This window comes from Takifugu rubripes, chromosome 16, assembly GCF_901000725.2.
Source record: "Takifugu rubripes chromosome 16, fTakRub1.2, whole genome shotgun sequence".
Lineage (NCBI taxonomy): Eukaryota > Metazoa > Chordata > Actinopteri > Tetraodontiformes > Tetraodontidae > Takifugu > Takifugu rubripes.
In genome coordinates, this window is record NC_042300.1 from 9,272,800 (window position 1) to 9,292,035 (window position 19,236).

General features: G+C 50.6%; 1 protein-coding gene across 5 annotated transcripts in view; it reads right to left on the reverse strand.

Moving 5' to 3' along the window:
- The window catches only part of stxbp5a (syntaxin binding protein 5a (tomosyn)), a 44,130-nt gene extending 24,914 nt beyond the window's left edge, over positions 1 to 19,216 (reverse strand). For 2 of the 5 annotated variants that reach the window (XM_029849878.1, XM_029849876.1), the window contains exons 1-4: positions 18,723 to 19,213; positions 17,097 to 17,194; positions 1,675 to 1,756; positions 477 to 577 (exon numbers count right to left, since the gene is read on the reverse strand). In XM_029849878.1, coding sequence (XP_029705738.1) covers positions 477 to 577; positions 1,675 to 1,756; positions 17,097 to 17,194; positions 18,723 to 18,866 — 425 coding nt within the window. In that variant the 5' untranslated portion in view covers positions 18,867 to 19,213. Of the gene's footprint in view, positions 1 to 476; positions 578 to 1,674; positions 1,757 to 17,096; positions 17,195 to 18,722 lie in introns of all 5 variants that reach the window. The other 3 variants (XR_003891366.1, XR_003891367.1, XM_029849877.1) reach the window with 3 other exon arrangements.
- Between the last annotated feature and the right edge of the window lie 20 nt (positions 19,217 to 19,236).

Genomic DNA, 19,236 nt, shown 5'->3' on the forward strand with positions numbered 1-19,236 from the left:
GATGAGTGTTTAAAGAGCAACCACAGGAGAGAGAGAGAGAGGGATGAAGAGAGAGAGGGATGAAGAGAGAGGGGGATGAAGAGAGAGAGAGGGATGAAGAGAGAGAGAGGGATGAAGAGAGAGAGGGATGAAGAGAGAGAGGGATGAGGAGAGAGAGAGGGATGAAGAGAGAGAGGGATGAGGAGAGAGAGAGGGATGAAGAGAGAGAGGGATGAAGAGAGAGAGGGATGAGGAGAGAGAGAGGGATGAAGAGAGAGAGGGATGAAGAGAGAGAGGGATGAAGAGAGAGAGAGGGATGAAGAGAGAGAGTGGGATGAAGAGAGAGAGTGATGAAAAGAGAGAGGGATGAAGAGAGAGAGAGGGATGAAGAGAGAGAGGGATGAAGAGAGAGAGTGATGAAGAGAGAGAGGGATGAAGAGAGAGAGTGATGAAGAGAGAGAGGGATGAAGAGAGAGAGCAGACCCGTGTCCTCATACCTCTCTCTGTTGAACTTCAGGGAGTGGAGGATGGCCGGCCTCTTCTGCCTCAGGTTCCATAGATGGACGCTGTCGTCAGACAGGGCGCTCACCAGCGCCCCCTGTTGGAACAGAATGAAAACGAATCATTGTAATCAGGCGTCGTGTGTGTGTGTGTCTGTGTGTGTGTGTGTGTGGGGGGGGGGGTGATAAAATGACCACGAGCACATTGCTCACTGACTGAACATTCTCTCTACATGTGTGAGTGTCCTCTGGAGACATCGTGAGCATTTTCCTCCCAGGTGAGCGTCATGATTCATAATATGTATAAACATGAGCGCATGGGTGCACGTAGGAGGCACTAAAAATTGTCTCCATCTCCCTGAGGGCTTGTATGAGTTGCTGAGGCACAGTCACATGCACGCACGCACGCACGCACGCACACACACACACACGTATACACATGTATACACATACATACACATCCTTGTATTTCTACCTTTGTGAGGACTTTCATAATGCATCACTCAGCTCCTTATCCTAACCCGAACCATCAGAACCCTCATGAAGTTAGGAGGATCAGCCAAAATGCCCTCATTTCCCAAAAATGTCCATTCACACATATTAGATGTAAGTCAAACCTTTTGTTTTTGCAGGATCTCTTTATTTTTTTTCTATTTTCAAGGCAGAAAAAGGGCAATTCCTCCACAAAAGATCATCTCTCAGCAGATGTTGGGGTTGTTAACCAGAAGGTTTGGATGTTCTGATTTGAGTCCTCTTTGCTCCTCTTGTCCAGGTTTGGGCTTTTTAAAGTGTGAAATTTAATTAGCAGGGATGGATATTGTGAATCAGAACCAAAGGCTCGGCGGACTTTCTACAGACTAAAATGGAACATTTTTGCTGTCACTGGTGCTGAGAAGGACTTGGTGGTAAAATATTTGGAAGTGAAAGTTAAAGTGTGGAGTTAAAGGGGACAGAAGGCACGTTATGACAAATCTGCAACGCCGTCCAACGGCCTGTCACCTCAGTTGCTAACATGCTAGGTTGCTATTGACTGTTATTGCAGTGTGTGACCTCAAAGGTCAAGAGGAAATGATGATTTTATTTATTTTTTAATCGGAAAATGAATAGTCGGGTTCAAAAGGCCCGGCTTAGTAGCTGGAAAAATCTGGATGTTGACACCATAGAAGAACTTTGTACCCTTCACATAAAGTCTTACCTCATTGATGAGGAACTGGAGCTGGATGACGGCGGCTCCACTCTCGTGCTGACAGTAGCTCTCCACGCCTGGACGACCAAATCTGAAGACTCTCTGTCAAGGAAAATGCAGCGCCACCTACAGGCCGTGTTCAGAGTCATCTCAATGACATCTGCACAGCTGATCGGAGATAAAATAGGGGAGTTCTTGAGCTGTTTCCCAGAGGGAGCAAACTAAAGAACAACGTGTGTTTATCATGTCTGGGTCATGTGACTGCAGCTCCACCGCAGCAGGAGGGACAGAAGCTTCCACTGAGGCTGGGGAGCGAGGAGGGAGAAAAGGGACATTTAAATATGTGGAAGATGAATCAGCAGGGAAGAGGTGGATATCACGTGAGCGGATGGGGAAATAATAGCAGAGCCGGGGGTGGGAGGGGGGGGCAAAGTAAAACAGAGATGGACAACTCTGAGGCCTGATGCAGAGGGGAGGGGAAACCGAGCAGCGAGGGACGGAAGGATGGCGGCAGAGCGGGGGAACAGAGGAAGGGCCGACAGAATAACAAGATTCCCTTCCTGGGGAGCCTTAATGGGGGAGCTGAGAGCTCACTGATTATATCTATTAATTCTTCCCCCTCCTCTGAGGTTGGGAGTGGCAGTTTTTCATACAGGGGACACTGAGAGGTCTAAAACCCTGGGGACACCACTTCAGTTCAGAGCGTGTGTGTGGCGCAGAGAAGTGTGTGTGTGTGTGGGGGGGGGGGGGGGCATGGATGTGCAGGGCCTGTAAATTACCTGCAGAGATATCCTGTGGAAGAAGTCTGACACATGCAGGGACTGAGGAATACAAATCAGTCCAATACGGCAAGATGATGTTTTTATTATCATCCTGCGGAGGAAACAGAATAAAGGGAGGTTTGTTCCTTAAGATTAGCCCAAGAAGAGAAGCGAGGCAAACTGGAGATACCGGTGGCTTAAAGAGCTCAGCAAGGTCCAGCTCCCACCTGGAAATCTAATTCAGACACGGTAATCAAGTCCTTCTCACCGCGGTGCAGAGTGCGTTCAGCTCCCCGACAGCATGCGGCCTCATTTATTACAGTGTAATACAGACCATAATTCCTGGTGTCACTGAACAACACCGCAGGGCTGAGCTTCAGCTCCAGAGAGCTGCTCAGTGACTTTTGGGGGCTGCAGGTTTTCAACCAACTAGCTTAGAAGTGAATTTTGCTTTAACAATGTCATTAAAATGACGTTTCCCTTTTATCGCCAGTAGGGGGCGCACGAGGCAGAAACAGGCTTTCATCAGAGTACATCGCCTACTCTACTTTCACCTACTTTGGGGTGAAAAGGTCAAACTTTTGTTTTCAGGTGTTACCGAGTCAACGGACACCTGAAACGGAACGAGATGATGGCGCAATGGGACCGCTGCAGCGTCCGGAGCGTTTTCGGCCGAGCTCGTTCGAGTAGCCGCAGACGTGCACACAAGTGAGCCAGACGAAGCACTGACCCTAAATGAAATACTCACAATCAATCGATATGATAACAGCTTCAACTGGGATCCCACTGACAGCTGAGGGCTGACAACCAAGGATCTATAAGGCCCGTAAAAAATAACCCTGCAAACAGATGTATAAAGTATAAAACAACCAAATTGTACTGTGGCGGTTGCACATTAAAACAAATCAGGTCGTAAGACGGCCTGTTCGGATCGGCGCCTTTAAAGAGACCGAAGGGAGCAGCAGACGCTGGTCAGGAAGCAGGAACTGAAGAACCTTCAGACCTGCAGCAGAACCTGGACCAGAATCTGGTTTAAAGGCACCGACTGTAAATATAAACGCCTCTATTGTTCCCACCATTTTAAAGATATGGTGCATTCATGGCCTCCTCCTGGAAACGATGCACTCATGTAGTTTAATGGAATATTTAGGGATTCTAATTCAGGCTTCCACTAGTTCAGAACTTTGAAATTCATCGTCCAACAAACGTCTCGGACTGTAATTCAATCAAGGCAGCGTGGAAGCTTTGGTATTTGTGGTTGTACCCCTCCGGCTGAGGGCACCTATTTGCCGTGGTGTCGCACCGTTTCCCCGGGCGTCGCAGCCCCGTTTCCATTTCCCAGCAGCCTGGGAAATAACACGACTTCAATTTCTGGGGCTTGTTTTCACACCGATGGCTTCAGACGCGCTGAAAGAACAACGTTTTTATTAAATAACTGGGCCGACTAAAGTGAGGCGAGCGTGAAAGACAATGCGTGTCATTTCTATGGAGGGAATATGTGGTTTGATGTTCCGCCTGTTTAGCAGTCGGCCCCTGAATGTGTCGGCTGGAATAGTTGGATTTTTTTAGGTTATTTCCACGTGGCGGGAGCACAGGAGGAGATTTGTTAAACTCTGATTGCTCTCTCCACACGGCGCCGAGCGTGGGCAGTCAAAACTAAAGAAAACAGGGCTGGAACAGCAAGTGGGTCAGTCCTGTCAGGTCTGATGTGGATTTGGACTTTTACTGTGGTTTTACCCCGACAGACATTTTCAAACGTTGGGCGCTCCAAAAAATCTTTTCCCGGGAATAAAATAGACCTGTTTCCAAATGAGTTTTACCCTTAATTTGAATTAATCAACTGGAGTTTGTAAAAGCATCTTAGAGCCATATGCGACATGGCTTCCCAGAAAATTGGTACCTGAAGTGACAGCGTTAAAGCCCCTCGGGGGGAAGCGAGGACTGAAATAAATGAATCCAGTAATGAGACTCTGACAGAGCCGCCAGTCAGGGAGCAGCAGAGGAGGTGAGGAGGTGAGGCAGATGTGGTGGGACGTTCTGAAACCCACCATTAAGTCACACCCAGAGACCAGGAGAGGAGACAGCTACAAACGGGGTCAGAGGTCACAGAGGTCACTAGCGGCCAGCTGTGTGTTGACGTCTCGTTCTTCAGCGGAGCGACGCTGGCTGCTGCAGGAGGTTGGTGACGGGCGCCGAGGAAACGGAGCTTTATGAAACCACGTTAAAAAAAATAGTTAAAAGCTCGAGATGATCCTGATAGAACGGGGACGAAGCTGTCTTTGGCAGGAGGACCGGCTGAGTCTGGGCCGCCATCAAACCCTCTAAATTTATGGTTATGAGGGACGAAAACAGCCGACGAGAGGACGCCAATTTATGTCAGAAAGAGAGCTGCAGAAGGAAGAGAGGGAAATAATAAGAGAATGAAGTCAGAACAGGAGGAAATAGAGGCGGAAGAAAGAGGCGATTCAGGGAGAAGAGAGGATGAAAGGAAAGAAGCCTGGGAGCAGAGAGCCGCTGTGACGCTGGGCCTGAGGTGACGTCACGGGGGGGGGGGCAAGACACGGGCTGCACTGAGCCTCAGACAGGAGGAGGAAAAGAAGAAGACGCGTGACTTAGTACACATAGGACTTCCAGAGGCTAAACGCATGCGTGGATCTGCCATCCCAGAGTTCAGGTAGGAATAAACAAACACATAGAATCAGGATTTGAGCTGCTGGAGAAAGGTCACGTGACCCGACCTCCGTCACCTCCGCCACCCTCCGGTGGGGCGGTGCCGCCCTGTAACTCCTCTGAAGCTGCCGGGCCTCATCCTGTTTACCTCCAGAATCAGGGGCGCAGGCTGACCCGGGTGGGTTTGTTGCTCTCAGGTCCGATAGGATTGTGGCGGTTCCGCGGAGCAGAGCAGTGGTCAGTGGGATCCGAACGCCACCTCCGCAGCAGCAAAAAAAAAACAACCTTCCAGCAGGTTTTTAGCAGTTGCATAGCAACAGCGGGAACAGCGATTACCACCTAGGAAAGGTGGCGGTGCGTGCGGCGACCTCGACAAGCAGGTCTTCCCCCTCAGACACGCGGAGCCTCGGAAAGGTTCTGATCCGAATTCAGCTGTTTTCCTTCTCCGTTTGCCGGAGCGCCCAAGTGGCACCAGATCCATCAATGACAGGAAGCGCACGTGACGAAGGCTCGGTGCAACGCGAGCAAATTCCTCAGCAAGGCGAGCGGCGCCGACACTGATGCACAGAAACATAAAACCCAAAATATCCTCAGATGATTCATTTGTTCCTTGTATAAATAATCTCCCCCTGACACCTTTGATTTATTACGCAGCCAAACAATTAAACAGCGACGGGGCCGCCGAGAATTCGCCGCCGCCTGGGCTCTCGTGCGCTCGCCTCAGACGCACGCGGACACGCAAACATGGAGGACGGCGCCCACATTCGTCTGCAGGCGACGGGCCTGACAGCAGCCATTTGTTCAGGTGCACGGTTCAACATTCCACCCCGGAATCACCAGGAAAACAACTGCTGGCCGAATCTTTGCCGCAAGAATCCGTTTTGACAGGAGACGCATGCGCACGCACACACATGTGCAATCAGGAGGTATGTAGCATCAAGCGCTATCATCCCAGGCTAATTTTAGCAAATTTACAGGTATGTGGGGAAACCCTGGTGTGAATCTGCTGTTCAGATACTCCGATACGGGAGCGTTAACGGGGGTGTATTTGAGGTTAATTAGTGTGCTAATGACATGCTAATATGGAGGATGGGCTTTGGGTGGTGACGGGAGCGATAACCTACATCAAATGATCCTAAATGTACGACTAGAGGCTGCTACCATCAATAGGAAGGTTTTTAGTTTCACCAAGCACCATCTCACCGGGAATTCTACCGGGAACCGGGAATTTCTAGTGCAACATCTGGCTAAATGCTCACATGATTTACCGTTTCATTCAAAACAATGAGAGAAAAATGGAATTTCATGCACGCCTTTTTGAATTCCAGAGGTCTGTGCGGATATTGTGGACGTAATAATACAAAATTACCCCCTTTTTTAACTTATTGTTAAGCTGGATAATAAAAAGACACTGAAAAGAGAGGACCTGAGTGCAAGGAAGGAGGTCTGGAAATTCACTGGCTGCATGGATCGAAGGTGGGAAAGAGGGAGGGGGGAGCGAAGATGAGATCGAAGGGAAGCAGGGGAAGAAAAGGGTAAACTATAGAGGAAAAGTGTCGAGTCAGCAGAGCCGCTTACGGCCAAACACAGAGGAGCAGAGAGAATATGGAGGGGGGGGTTAATAAAACAGGTTAAACATGAGGAGAGAGAAGAGGTGGAATAAAAGAGCATGTATGAATGAATGAAGGCAGATGTGGAACCAGAGCTGCAGTTCTCCGCCCCGATGGCTGCTGCAACAGCGGATGTGTGGGTTTTTAGCTTCGCTGCTGCAACTTTGAACGCTTTTAATAATCTAATTCACATGAGCAGCTTAAAGGAGTCGTAAATTCGGCTGTTGTGATAGTAGCGCAAAGCCAGTTAAGGAATAAGGGAACGGAACCCAATGTGAAGGCTGGTCCACGTTTCTGACTGCAGATTCTGGGTTACTGACGACGTCAGCGGTCATTCAAAGATCATTCAGCTTCATCTCAATGGAGCTTTTCCTCATTTAGGAGTCAAAATGTGCACAAGACTCAGGTTAAAAGGCCTTAATGTGACTTCGGCAACGTTCCCTCCAGCTTGCCTCACATACAGTAAACAAGCGTTTGGCCTGCGGGAATGTGCAGTGACACCAGCTCTGTGTTTAGCTAACACGCTTACACTCCGAGCCCCACTTGGCCAATTACAGCCAGAGTTGTGACAGAAGAAGAAACTCATCCTTCTCTCCATCCAGTCTTTCCCCAGAAGAGTCATTTTCAACCTCAGTCGTGTGGGAAGCTTCAGCTCATCGCTGTTTGGAGCCGTCAAGCATCCGGCAAACACAAACAGTGGTTTTGGGAGGGATTACCAAGTCGGGATCTTCCAGATTCACAGTGGTCACAGATAAAAGGAGGGAAATGGAACACATCAAAGCAGCTTTGAAATGACCAAAGCAAGAGTTCTGACGTATTACTTCCAGAAACTTAACCTGTAATTTAGAAGGTAGCAGCCAGCATTTTAAGGCTCCCCTACATCTCACTAGCATCCCAGTCTAGCATCGTTAACGCTACAGACAGACCACACTAGCAACATGCTGCCCTCCATCCGGGGGCCGTAGAAATGACCTGATAAGAGATCGCTATGTTTCTCTTCCCCAGTAAAGATTTTCTAACTGTGTGTAATCAGCTGCTTTTGAAATAACAAAAATCCATAATATAAATGAAACATGAAGCTCTAAGCCACTGAAGGGAGGAGATTTTCTTACACACACACACACACACACACACACTTAAACATTCAGCCTGCTGTTGCCATTGGTGCACATATTGAACATTCCCAGCATGAAAACAGATCCATAAACAGGCTGTTAGATGTACAGTATGTGATGGACCAAACAATGGGCCATTTAATACGTCTGAGCCGGAGCGGGTCGAAGCGCCTTTCGATCAAATTAAACACTCGATCACATCTCAATGTAAGCAAGGAAATGGCCGTGAGAAAATATTATAATCAGGAATTTCATTTATTCCTCGTGATGTCAAAATGTTATCAGATAGAATTCGTTTAATCTGATGAACATTACCATCCGAATTTGTAATGATTAGCATCGCTAACGGTCTTATCAGCTCATCATTTGATTTAAATTGATATAAATTCCCCCAGATGGCCCTGAGATATCACATTTACACGACTGTTATCGCCAGTGTGGAGGAGGAAACCTGAGTGAGAGAATAATGGAGAGAATCACTTCATGAGCTGCTCACTTTAAAGACTTTAACGATGGAGAATGCACGTGCGTGTGCATGTTTACTCCACTCAACACATCCAAATCAATCACGAACAGCTCCTCGGTGCAGCCAGATCACATGATCTTTCAACAAAGGGAGCACCACGGGAACTCAGGCCCGGTTGGCCCCAGATACGGAACAAAGTGCCAGCCGCTGCAGAACCAGGCCCCCCTTTCAAGGACAGCTGTCCAAACACTGCCAGCACAGCAGGAGCTCCTGGTGGGGGGCACTCCTTTAGCCACCTAGACGGGAACTCAAAAGCCAGATCTTAAATCCAAACTTGCTGTTTTCACAGGCGTCTTTTTGGGTCGACAGGACAAAGCTATCATGTCCTCAATGGTTATTCCTTCATTTATTTCACTGGTTTTGGTTCTCTGGTGCTGGTTATGTTGTTTCCTGGGGGTTTGGAAGCTAATTGTTGGCTGGTGCATCTATCTCGTTAGCCTCGTTCCTCATTTCACCAACAATAATAACGACTTAATAACGTTTTCTTAAACGTCTGAGTCTCTCAGAACTGCAGCAGAACCAGCCGGTTTATGTTCAGGCTGTTTCCACCCACAATGATTGAAATATTCCTCCTGCAACCTTAAACTGCACTCAAGTGCCCCCCCCCCCCGTCCCCGTCCCCCCACCCCACCAGGGCTAAATTGCCTTTCTGTGATCCAGCAGCTAAGAATGTTGGCAACGTTGCTGGCAGATATTTAACATTTAAATACATCGAGTATGTCAGACACGCGTCCAAACAGTCATACAGAAAGAAGAAAAAAGGTAAACGACATCCATACATACGTCCATATGAGAGGAGAGGAGGGGACGAGGGGATTCGGGGGGATTATTACAAATTAGGTGATCGACAACGTCAGGAAGAACTCTGAATAAAGGGATTAATAAAAAAGAGAAATATTGACGCAAATGCTTCACACGCTTCGTTAAACCAGAGCATTTTGATGACTCACATGTCCATCTGTGCGGATTAAAAATGTCTGCCTGCAGGACACACACACACACACACACGCGCGCACACACACACACATACACGCACACACACACGCACACACACACACACACGCACAGAGCCAGGCCACAGATTGCATTTGTGTGTCACCTTGTTTCTGTAGTGTTAGGGATTAGAACACGGGATTAAAGAGAAAAGAGGGCATGTGGAATAGACAGATATTCCACACATATTTACAGGCCTTTTGGGGGGGGGGGGGGGGGGGGGTTGACAGTGGGCGCGTCGTGCAACAAACACAGTTATATAAGTGGGAGGATTGTTCCTGATTGTGGATCAGTGTGTGCTGCCAACACAAGGAGCCGTCATGTGTGTCATCTGGTGTGGATACTGGGCGGGAGCACATCGTTGCCGCTCTGTTGCTAATCTCTGTCGCTCATTTCCTTCTCCGTCGTCTCCCATCGCTCTTCAAGGAGGGACGCTCAGGAGCCGGCCGCTCTGCGCTCGCTCCATTCAGGACACGGAGTGTTATAACAGTGCAGATTGTAATAAAGCGTCTCCTGTGTGCTGACACCTCATTCGGACTGTTGAGTGTACCTGGGAGGGGGTCCCAAGCTACGTAGCACCAAAACGTCTCTAGTCCTGCATACGTAACGTATACAAGAACACACACACACACACACACACACACACACACAGACATTTATGGATGTGATGGGAAAGTGGCCAGATCAAAGACCAGCTTTGATTTAATCGTTTGATATTTGCCGCCATTTCCTGCAAATCAAAGTTAAGAGCCATAAAAAGAAATAAAGACCAGTTAAATGGCAAAAGACAATAAAAACTACAGGTCGTTTCTGGGAAATAAGACATAAAATGGTGAGCCCACCCACATCAGGAGACCTGGAAAACCCTGAACTAAAGGCTCACTCAGTCGAGACGATCAGAACTTGAGGAGGAGAGGATGCCAGTGTCCCAGTCTCTCATTATGGGATGCCTTTATCGATATAAATACAGGACAGGGGGAGAGAAACTCCGAACCAGAGCAGCCTGGTCACTGTGAATTACACTTGATTCCTTTCAACATTTCCTTTCAAGGGTTTGATGTCCTGCGCTTTGTTTTGTTTCAATTCTATTTTTAATCCCCGGCTATTTTCATCCTTGGCAGAGCATCAAATGAATGTTGCAGAGATGCTCAGGAGCCTTTGGAAGCATTAATGGGGAGACCTCTGGGAATCTGGTCCCCGCAGGTCATTTTTCTAATAATTTAGGCAGTGTGGCTCAGGCCCAAAGCTGCCGCATCACATTAGCTTCCAAATCACTGACAAACGACAAAATGTTGCACAACAACAACAAATGGACGCCTAAAGTAGCTGCCGCGTATATACATACATGCCATTAATGCAAGCATACAGAGGAAGTCTGCATCGCTAACCTAATGGACTAATCAACTGGACTTCAGATGACATGGGTCACATTACAGAGTGTCTGAGTCATGCTAACATCGCCGGGGCTACAGCGGCGTGATGCGCCCGTGTCCTCTCTCATCGCGCAATCAGTAGGCATCGACGGCCTAATGTGGAAGCAAAAGCGCTGGCCCAGCACCGCGGAGGAGAAATCACACTGACGGACCCCAATCAGGGCTTAATGTGGGCCTCGTGGCGGCGCCGACAGAGTCGGCGTGCCCGTGTCCATCACTCACTCCCCCTGGTGACTGGAAGAATGGCGAAGGCCGCCAGCTTATCAAGGAAATTATCCGTTTCATCACCGGAAGGAAAGGCGGCTGAGCTGCGTAGCCTCCTCCCTGTCGCAGGTCGAAGAAGCAAAGCGGGTTGATAATGGAGGCTTGGTGGAGACACCAGCACGTCCTCCTGTCATGCACCTGCTCGGATAACGCCGCGGTTACAGGTGGCTCCGGAGCCGAGCGCTGCCCTCCCAGTCCCAGTCCGAACCCACACAGCGAGTGAGTCACGGCGCGGCTGCGTCCACGTTGGCCGCGCTCCATATGCAGACACTCCTACACTACACTTCATCACCTTCTAATTTCTCTCCCTCCTCTTCACTTGTCTAAACTTAGATGGAACTTCGTTAGATTTCATCTCCGCACTCCTCTGACGTCCGCCGACGTCTCCTGTAACCGCAGGGATCCGGGCCGCGGCGCCGTGAATGACACGCCAAGGGCGCCACTGCGGCACGCGAGTGCTTGTGCGTTTACAGATGTTGGTGAGCGCCGCACGGGCACGCTGCGCATCCCTCCTGCTGAGCCTGGCGAGTCCTTCTGGATGACGCTAAAGCGGACGGACACGTTTTGGAGCGTTTTGCGCGGGACAAACTCGCTCTCCTCCGCGCACGTCCCCCAAAGCGCCGTAATGTCAGCCTCAACGATGTCGCCCCACCCCCGCAGATAGCACATTTCACAACTATCCACATTCCTGCGTCAATCAAATGGAAAGAGCACAAACCACCCCCTCGACCTGTGGCGCTCTGCACACGCAGCCATACGCAATGAGATTAGCATCTCCGCTATAGGTCGACCGTACGCCCACACAGACCGGCTGAGGAGCGGGGGAGGGGAGGTCGGCGTGTGCCGATGACAGCCGTGTGGCATGGCATTAAATCTGGAGTCATCATGTCATGTGACACATGTGTGTTCCATGTTGGCGCCCGGCATGACGGCATGCTAAAGGGCAGCCTGGGGAGAAGCAACAGGAGGATAAATACCATTGCCGCTACCAGCAGGGCAGAGGAAGACAAACATCAAGAGCTCCACGAGCAAATACGCAGCAGAGTCCTCGAGTCCTGTGCTGATCTGAGTCTCCGTCTGCCAGAGTTAGCCCAGGACACTGGCTGGATCCGAGCGACTACAAAATGTCATCTTTCTGAGCTGTCAGCATCGGCGGCTTAAGTGACTAAACCCTCTCTTTCAAGCCGAGAGAACATTTCTTACACTTGATTGTGATGCTGCTGGAATCAAATGGAGGAAGAGCAGAAACGCCACCTGAACGCATCATCAAATGAGCTGAGGACAAAGAATCTCATTAACTATCTGGCTAGATGCTATCAAACCTGTTTGCTTAAGTGTGTAGAAGCCCACAGCCTTTAGCAACGATGCTAACCACGCACTTATTAGAAGACCCGCCTCTACATCACATCTGCAGCGAATGCTGCCCAGATCAGAAACATTTGATTGCACGTCTGGCTGCAGAATAATATATTTCGGGGACAAAGCGTAAATATTGACATACGGGCAACGACTCACCTACAGTGTGTGTGTGTGTGTGTGTGTGTGTGTGTGTGTGTGTTTGTGAGCCAAACCACACAGAGCTCCGTCTCTGTCTGCAGCAGCCTTGGTGCACGTGTACACTCACATCGCTGCTCAAACAGGGTGACGGGCAATTCCTCAAGCTACACTACCATGGGATGGTGGCTTTCTTACTGCATGTGTGTGTGTGTGTGTGTGTGTGATTTAACCCCTGGAGATCAACAAAAGAAAAAATATTTCAAATTAAAATAGCTGGCCGCCCGTTTCTCTTCACACTGTCACCTTTGACTTACAAAACCAAGGCTTAAAGATGCCCCGTGGACACGTGAAACAAGGTCAAGAGCACTATTTTATTCAGAGCAGCTCATAAAAACATCACCAGCAGAGAGCGGACCCAGGTGGGGGAGGGGCGGTGCGCGGTTATGTACCCCTGACACCTCTGAGACGTGGAGGTCACATAAAGATCAGGGGGAAACGTGCCGAGACAACATTTCTCCTTCCTCTCAATGAAATGGATAAAACGTTGCGTTGTGTTCCACGCTATCGCGGCAGCACCCGAGACGACAGGCTCGTCTTTATGCTCGGCTTATTTTTGGCTCGTCAAACGCAGCTTTTATCTCCCGCTCCTGGACCGAGGTCACCTTGAAAGGAGACGGCGTTAATGCTTCAGACGCTGCCCGCGTGAGAATCCGTGGATTTCTGGAGACGGTGGGACGCACACGCAGCTCTGGCCATGATTTGACCCTGAAGGTAAGTGATCATGCCCTCATTGAACCACAAAGATGCCTTTGCATTGATCCGGCGCGACAAGTTCTCCGTCAGTGTCGGGCTTGATTTAATGCAGTTGGGTGACATTTCACTCCGCCACCACGTTTACAGCACGTACCAGCCGGCGAGGTTTATGCCAGCGGACACGCAGACGCCCTCGCTATACGCGCCATAATGTGATCAGACCAAGTTGCAAACCTGCCCGTTTCATTAGGGGACTAAATAAATAGCATCCGCCTTAAAGGAATTCCAATTTATTTTATTGCCTTGGTGGGAGGTTCATCAAAGGGCCACAATAACAAAAGCTTCGGGATCACAAACGAACCGCAATTCGAAATCAATGGCAGCTGCAGTGTTGCTACATGCTAATGTCCGTGTACAGCAAGTCCTGACTCAGGCGGCCGCGACGCAGCCGACCGATCCAATAACGCGCACGGGCTCGATGGCGGTTAGTTCTGGGGGGGCAGCGCGGAGGTAGGGGACAGATCCTCTGGTAGCAGCAGTGCAGGAGAGTATTGAGCGGCGCTAATACGGATGCAAATCGATACAGAAATGTGCACGGTGCGCGCAGATGAACACACATGAACGGCGAAGAGGAAGTATTCCCGCCATTAATCAAGAGGAGGACGCCACCGCAGCTGTGGAGGGGGTACAGGAGGTCTGGGTTTAACAGGAGGAGTCAGAGCTGGACTTAAATTCACGCTAAATTACTGAGGAGAAAGCAGCGTGCCAGCACAGCTTTAATCACCCAAAATCCGGATCCCATTTGGGGCTTGTCAGGGCTGGAGGACTTTAGCAGGCCGCCCTGTCGGGATATTGGAAAGGGAGGAGAGCTAAATACACTGTTGGGGTACTGATGCAGCAAAATTTGTTTTTCACTTCTAGGAACGGGTGGAACAGATGGAGCAGAGCGCTTTTGGACAGCAGGAAGGAGGAAAGCTGGGCGACGAGGATTTTTTTGTGTTTTACTAGTCTATGCACAAAAGCAACATTTTAGCACCGCTGCAGACTTCTAAGCTGATGGAAGCCAACCGCCCTGAGAGCGAACCTCAGGGGGCGTCCAAGTGCCGTCACAGGTGGCTTCATTGACCACGAGACAGCAAAACCCAGCGGGACCCGCAGCCGTCGTGCTGCCGTCAGAAATCCCACACGGATCCAAGGCGCTCGTTTTCCTCGCTCCAGCACCTCAAGGACAAACGCACAACTACTTTACCTGCTGCCTACGACATCAGAGCCAATAACAGGCTCCATTGTAATGCAATCACAGTGATTTACGCCGCCTTGCCCGTGGGGGGGTTAGGATGTTATGACCGATGGGTGGGAGCACGACGGCCACACAGTTACTGGGGGATTAAAGCCAAGGTTACAACATTAAGCCTCCAAAGCAATAATTTACACGTCTGCAGCAACCTTAAAGTGCTCAAAGTCAACTCTATTATGAGGACATGTGTGTGTGTGTGTGTGTGTGTGTGTGTGTGTGTGTGTGTGTGTGTGTGTGTGTGTGTGTGTGTGTGTGCGCACGCTCATATGTGTTTGACCCCCATTTGTATGGATCTAGTGACGTCCCGCACTTGCCAATGAGCTCATCTGGCACCCAAGCGAGTGACAATTTGATGTACTGCTGGTCTATAGAGTCTGATTTATGGGTCCGCCGTCGCCCCCCCCAGCCACCACCGGGGGGGAGCCGTCTACAGGAAGAGATGAGCCCCCAACCTGACACTTCCAGCTGCCCTGGTGGGTTGGTGGGTTGGTGCCAAGTTCATGTTTGGTCAGGGAGCGGCAGCGCCAAAAAACAGCTCATTTCTGCCCACGTCCTGATTGAATTGTGGCCTAATGCGGAACAGTTGATAGTTCTGCAGACTTCTGCTGATCACGAGTGGTGTTGAACACCCTGTCCACACCCTGTCCACAGCCTCTGTCCTGCATCTGTCCACAGCCTCTGTCCTGCATCCGTCCAGCATCCGTCCAGCTTCCGTTTCGGTTGTTAGAAAGTCCCGTCCGGAGGTTTTCGCCTTCCAGACACTCTAATCTACGCGCTGAATCTCTCCACACGTCGCTCCTGGGACCGACTGGGGTGCAGCCCCACCTTTCCTAACTGGGGACGTCTTCCAACTCAACACTTCAGTCCTTTTCCTGATGGCCGCGGTTGCTGTCGCTGCTGGGACGCCCTGCTGACGGCAGCACGGGCGCGTGTGCACGCTCAGGCGTACCTCTCTCGCTGCGTTACCACACACAGATCGATGAGGATTCTATTCTTGGCTGTTGGAGCCTGAAGCTCGACTCCTTCATTCCTCTCTGTGTGTTGCACCCCCCCCCCCCCCCCCCCCTCAGCGGTCAGTCCCCCCCCCCCCAACAGTCATCTTCCCAGCTGGACGGCGGGTGCAGCAGCAGGAATCAAACGCAGGGGCAGTTTTGGGGAGATCACCCCGGCGGTCAGCATTGGGCCGAGGGGGTGAGCTGCCTCGGAGGAGAACGTGCACGCCAGCAGGCGTAGACACACGCACACGTGCGCTCCTCCTGTTCTCACTGTAATTCTCAGCCTTCTGCCACGCTGCCAGGCGCAGACCCTTGATCTGCCACTTCCACTAATCCAAAAGTACTGGCAGGCCGGCCGGGCGGAGCAAACACACACACACACACACACACACACGCGCGCGCGCAGACGTGCAGACGCTGATACCGCTGCGGCAAAAATAATGAGCTCCGGGGCATCGATTTCCTCCTGCGCAAAGTTCCAGGTTGTCACAAAACATTCCACCTGGTGGACCTTTGACTATGAAAACATGAATCTCCTTAACGGCGCCTTCATCTGCGCCACTATCGTCGTCATCGTCAGATAACGAGGCGGGGCCGACTAAACGACAAAATGAAGAGCGGCGGAGCCAGAGAAGGGACGTATCCTCCCATTCACCTTCCATCGCTCAGATTAGATCCTATCGCCTCCCTCAAACACCGGAACCAGTTCTCCCATTTCAAAGCCTCCAGTGGCAGCCGTCAGGGATCTCTGTGCTGGTTACAGGCTGCCTTCACACCATCGCAGCAGCTCTTTTTAGTTTAGCTAGAAGAGTAATGTAGCAGCCGGCCAAACACAAGCTCCATTAAGTTTATTCACTAGCGTCCACATCGATCCTGACATGGCGCTCGTGCTGGAGGAGCGGTGTTCATCTGTTTATTTGCTTCGGTCAAGTCAATTTAGGGTTTCGTTGTGTCTCGAAAACCTTCGTAAAATCTGTTTTCTTCATTCTCATACAAAATGAGCAGCAGCGTCTTTTGATAAGCCTGGTAAACACGGCTCCGTCTGCCATGCGGAGGCTTTTCTTAGCTTCCCCTCTCCTGAGCAGGTGACCGAGCTAAAGCCACAACCCGAGCTGCCAGCAGGGGGGCGGCTCTTCATCACGCCATGATGAGCTGGCGAAGGCTGTTGGACAGACAGGAGAACACAAGGGGGACCTGTAAAAGCAGCCTGATACCGGCGCGCCTGCGGGCGTTCTCTGAAGCTATACGACTCCCCGCGGTGCTGTTTCGACACAAGCTGTTCTTACTTTTCGAGGCAACGATCTCGCAGGAGCGGCGCGGAGCTACAAGTACGACACGGTTTCATTACAAGTGGTGAGTGGATTTTCAGGTGGAGAAACCATGCAGATTAAAACACTCACGTTCTTACTGGGAACAGACATCTGTGGCAACAACATGCTAGCTTTGGCTCACTTACCTGAAGCCTCCACGGGCTGCAGTAAAAAGAGTGACAGGTTCAACGCCCAAGGAAAGGATACAATCGGAGAGCCCCACTCTGGGTGCCGATGGCCAGGATCTTCTGCACCGGGTCGAAAGCCATGGATGATGGCTGGTAGGGAAAGCCATGACGGACAGTCTGAGAAAGAAGGTGAGAAAACAGTGGGAAGCTAGCAGTTAGAAAAATCGAGCATCCCACTTGTGTAATGCCTAACCCTACTCTTTTCATAGTCCCAGACGCTCTTTAGCATCTTTTTAGAACAATCGCCCTATTTCGAGCACTTCCTCTCTCATGTAACTCTCTCATCTCTTTTTTCACGGCCTCCCACGTCAGGTGGCGCTGAAGTCAGGAGCCAGGCCCGTGATAAACGCTCCCATAACTAACGTTTGATGCTGACCCCTCGCGGGGTCGCCTCGGTGGAGGCTTCCTGCTGTCACCGCCTTCCTGTGTGTGGAAGCGCCGCTTTATGGCATCAGTCAGCTGATGGTGTGCAGTTGGATTTGTTTGCTCAGTGGCAGAAGGCTAAAGAGCGTTACGTAAGCAGCTCTCAGTGCAGCACAGACACCTGCCGTCCTCGAACAGAAACATTACAGAGAGATCCTGTCCCCACACACACACGCACACACACACACACACATGGTAAAGGGATGCTGAATCCAGTAGGCAGCTGGTTGATAGTTGGGATTTAGTGATCAATCCTACAAGTTCAGAGCGTTTTCATCATTAGCATCCGAGCGTTGACGGATCAGATGACCCTATTTAAAAGTTAATCTGCTCCAGTTTAGATTCTCTTTGTGTTAGGGTCTCAATTAGAGTTCAGCTCAATCATTATCATGTCCACAGAGGCCACGAGGTGGTGGACATTGTGGCATGAGACACCGGATACAGCTGCGTGCAGCTCCAGGAGCGACCGGATTCCCCAACAAAGCTGATTATGTCGCCGTTATGTTGCACTACATCTGCCTGTGTCCCAGCAAAGCATTAAAGGCTACACGGGTAGCTGCCACGGCGTAGCGGGACACGTGGCTTTAAGCACTCATTTCTGGGGACAGCAGTCCAACAATGCATCAAAAATCTGTCCGTGTGTGTGTGTGTGTGTGAGAGAGAGAGAGAGAGAGAGAGAGAGAGAGGGGAAGAATGAAAGAGAGAGAACCAAAAGAGTGAGAGAATCCAACACGCTAACCAGAAACCACTGTTTCACTAATCCCAACCCATCTGACGATGCAATAGAGCATCAGCTCGTCCAACCCCCGATACAGCGTATATACAGTAAATCTACCACATACGACAACCCGCTGCATTCACCCTCTAATCCATATAAGGTTCTGGTTGGAAAATGGCCTTTCTGTACATGTGTGTATTGTTGCTGGGGGTCTTAAAGAACCTGGATTGGAAATAAAAGACAGAGAGAGAGAGGGAGAGAGAGAGAGAGAGAGCCTTCCTCCTCAGTGAGTTGCTCCCCAAACGTTTAAACAAGGCCATCCAGGAGGGATTCAGCCTGACTGGATCATTGTCCGTTCATCTTTAGCGGGGAAACTCGCACTTGATGGATTCTGAGATGGAACACTGAGATATGCCAATAAGCACAGCAGAAAAACACGCAGGATCACGCACAACAAAAGGATGTGCAAACATATATGCATATATAAGGAAGAGGGTCGCGCACCTTGCAGAGCTGGAAGTGCTCGGACTGGATGGTCTCCTGGATCAGATGGTTCTCCTGTGGCCCCACTTGGACAGACGGGGCGGAGGTGGAGGAGGACGCCTCCTTCAAGCCGTCCAGCACCTTCCTGATGTTGAACTTCTTCATTTTTCAGAGCGCAGCGCACAGAATTAAAGGGGATGGCCACTTTTCTCTCACTCCGTGGTACAAACACGCACAGCGGCGCGCTCTCCGTCCTCCGGTGCTCGGCTCACATGTTAGCGCTTCTTCCTCAGCGCAGGCTCCATCGCTGGAAGGCTGTGACGCGCGTCTCGTTGACGCGCAGGGCTGGATGGGGGGCGGCTGGGACGGCTTGATCCTGGGAAGACGGTTTGATTCGCTGATGTGCGCCTCGGTGGCTCCGCTGCTCGCCTCTGCTTCCCTCCCCTCCCCTCCCTCTCCGGGCTGATGTGCGCGCCGCTCAGCCGAGGCGGAAACGCAGCGCGGTGTTGCTGCTGCCGCTGTTGCGCATGTCTGA